A 2,841-nucleotide genomic window follows, 5' to 3' on the forward strand; every position below is an offset into this window, starting at 1 on the left:
CGCGTTGCCCTCCACGGCCCTGCCGGTTTCCCCAGCGCGGACCCCGCTCTCCCCGCGGGCCTCCCCGGCGGCTCCCGGCCCGGCCCCGCAGCGGGAGCGCGGCGCGGAGCCGCCGTGACCTTAGCGGGCCGCGGGCCCAAGGACGCGCCAGGCCGCTGGCGGAAGGTTCATTCATTGCCACCCCGCTGGGCCTGCGTGCGGCTTCCCTTGAGCGGCCTCAAAATGCCCTCTGGCTGCCTTTACTGCATTTCAGTGCAAAATGTACATTGCTGTCTCCTGGCCTTTCCTTCCCATCGCGTTTTTCTTTTTCCTTTTTTTTTTTTTTTTTTTTTTCCCTCTCCTGTGCTGTTCTGCTAGCTTTTTTTTTTCCTTTTCTTCCATCCATATAATGCTTGTATGGATTCACTGAGTGATCCGGCTAGTCCCAGTAATGTCTCCTGAAAGACATCAAACGGCATGGAAGCACCAGCTTCTCTGTCTTCTGCTGCATATCCAGATATGCAGTGCTTGCTGTCTTTTAGGTAGGACAAGAGGCTTAGTAGATAATAAGCTCTTAATCTAACAAAAAGACATTGTATGGGATCCATTGTAACCACATGCCTCTTTCTTTTTATAACACTTTTCTTCCTTTTGCAGATCCGTGCTGGATCAAGAGTCTTGTACAGACCAATTTCGGTGTCTGTGTTCTCCAGGCCAGAGGTCGGGACTGGAGAGGTACCTTATAAACAAAATTCTGTATCTTCCTAAATTACCTGGTGAGCCTAAATGTCCTCAATCTAGACTTCACACCTACTAGTGCAAATAGCTACAGAGTGACACTTGCTTGAAATGGAATCTCTTATAATACTTATTGCTGTCTTGCCGCTTCCCCTGAGATGAGTGTTTTACATGTAGTGTTAACTGTGTTCAGGTGTAAATGTAACATTCTGAACTGTTAATTCTTAGATATAGATTCAACACTTATAAGAGCAATCAGTTATTGGATCTAATACAGCTCTTAAAACTGAAGAGTAACAGTATATCAAAGTGGTCAAAGAAAATTGTCTGTGTTCAAATATAATGGTTTTTTTCCCCGTTGTTTTGTTTTCCTAGGGCAACTCAACACTTTATGGGGCCCAAAACACTGTCTCCCGACTAGCACTTAGAGAATTCCAGACTAGTGCTATCAGCAGAGACATTGACACTGCTGCAAAATTTATTGGTGCTGGGGCTGCCACAGTAGGTGTGGCTGGTTCTGGTGCTGGTATTGGAACGGTCTTCGGTAGTCTAATCATTGGTTATGCCAGGTAATGTCTCTCTTTCAAAAGCCTTGAACTGCATGCAAACAAATGTATCTTGACACAGCACTTCCAGATAAGATACTTGAGCTGCAGGAGGGATTGGAGAGCTGTTGTAAATTCTGTCAATGAATAGTGATATCAAATAGGGCTGAATAGGGTAATATGAAGCTGCAGTATATTCAGCAGCATGAGACTCGCTGAGTTCAAAACTCTGTACAGTTTACTCTAGAAAAGAGAGTTGAAGAAGGTGAGGTGATTAGACAGTTAATGTTTCCCATGTTCAGTTTCAGAACATAAGTCAAAATCTAGCCTGAATCCTTAATCCTGTAAGGAGGAGCTGTATGTGAACTGTTAGCATGTAGTTGGATTTTTTCTGCTTTTTTCAATGAATGCTTTTTCAATGCATTCAGTTTTGCATCTCTAAGTATAAAACTACTCTGAATGGTTAATTATTCCCTTTTGGAATCTGAAGGAGTAAGAGAGGCAGAAATCAATAGTAGGAGGTTGAACTGAAACTGATAACACAGCTCTGCTGTGTAGAGCTTACACAGTTCATGCAGTGCCTAGAGTTCACACAGTATCACTGAAGAGCAGGACTGATACAGGTACAAAACACTGGTGGTATCATGTTCATCATTACTCTGAGTGATTTAAGATTTAATTGAGTCTAAAAGATTTTTTAGCCCTACTGAAGACAGGGATGTCTGCTTTGCAGTGCAGAAACAGAAGTTTTTCATTGCAGAACTACTGCTTTTTTGATTTTGACAGTGCTCTTTTTTTTAACGTGTGAACATGTGCAAGGAATCATTTCATAATGTAATATTGATTTTTACTTTTTATTTCTCCCACACTTATTGGAGGGATAATAGTGTATTTGTAGCAAACTGCTGCATACTTGTTTCTTTACTCTAGATGTTTCAGTTCTTGCATTTAGCTGCAACTACTTGCAATAATGTAGAGTTAGGAATTTCTTTGGAATACAATTCTGATGCCACAGGTGTGTAATACATGACAATGTATGAGTTTGAAGAAACTGCATTCCAAAGGACATGCAAGTGTAGTCACAAAACAACACCAACTTGGAAAAGCTTTGTATGACTTCTTAAAAACAGTCAACATTATCTGAGCCCAGTCTTAATGAAATCTTTTGCCTTTGAAATCTCTGCTAAAGATTACTTCTGCTTGGGTTTGTTGTATTCTATTGTTATGACACCTGTGGCATGAGATTCTGAATCTGTCAGATGCATCAGCCTGTGTATGAATATCATATTTGGTGACGATAAAAAGGTCTTATGCCTTCGCTTTCTTCTAGAAACCCTTCTCTGAAGCAGCAGCTGTTCTCATACGCTATCCTGGGATTCGCCCTGTCTGAAGCTATGGGTCTCTTCTGTCTGATGGTTGCTTTCTTGATCCTATTTGCCATGTAAAAGGACATCTGTCTGTACTATTGGCATCGGAATGTAATACTGCATATTTTATGGGACTCCCAAGATGTTGGTGTCATGGAAATTGATACTATTTCCAAAGTCATTTCATTAAAGACAACAACTTTAACTGTCAA

General features: G+C 41.8%; 1 protein-coding gene across 1 annotated transcript in view; it reads left to right on the forward strand.

Moving 5' to 3' along the window:
• ATP5MC3 (ATP synthase membrane subunit c locus 3) overlaps nucleotides 1-2,841 on the forward strand; it is a 3,046-nt gene extending 205 nt beyond the window's left edge. The window contains exons 2-4 of the mRNA XM_026052026.1: nucleotides 637-714; nucleotides 1,093-1,286; nucleotides 2,593-2,841. Coding sequence (XP_025907811.1) covers nucleotides 637-714; nucleotides 1,093-1,286; nucleotides 2,593-2,707 — 387 coding nt within the window. The 3' untranslated portion in view covers nucleotides 2,708-2,841. The remainder of the gene's footprint in view (nucleotides 1-636; nucleotides 715-1,092; nucleotides 1,287-2,592) is intronic.

This window comes from Nothoprocta perdicaria, unplaced genomic scaffold, assembly GCF_003342845.1.
Source record: "Nothoprocta perdicaria isolate Ctin4 unplaced genomic scaffold, notPer1 scaffold_83, whole genome shotgun sequence".
In the NCBI taxonomy this organism is placed as follows: Eukaryota; Metazoa; Chordata; class Aves; order Tinamiformes; family Tinamidae; genus Nothoprocta; species Nothoprocta perdicaria.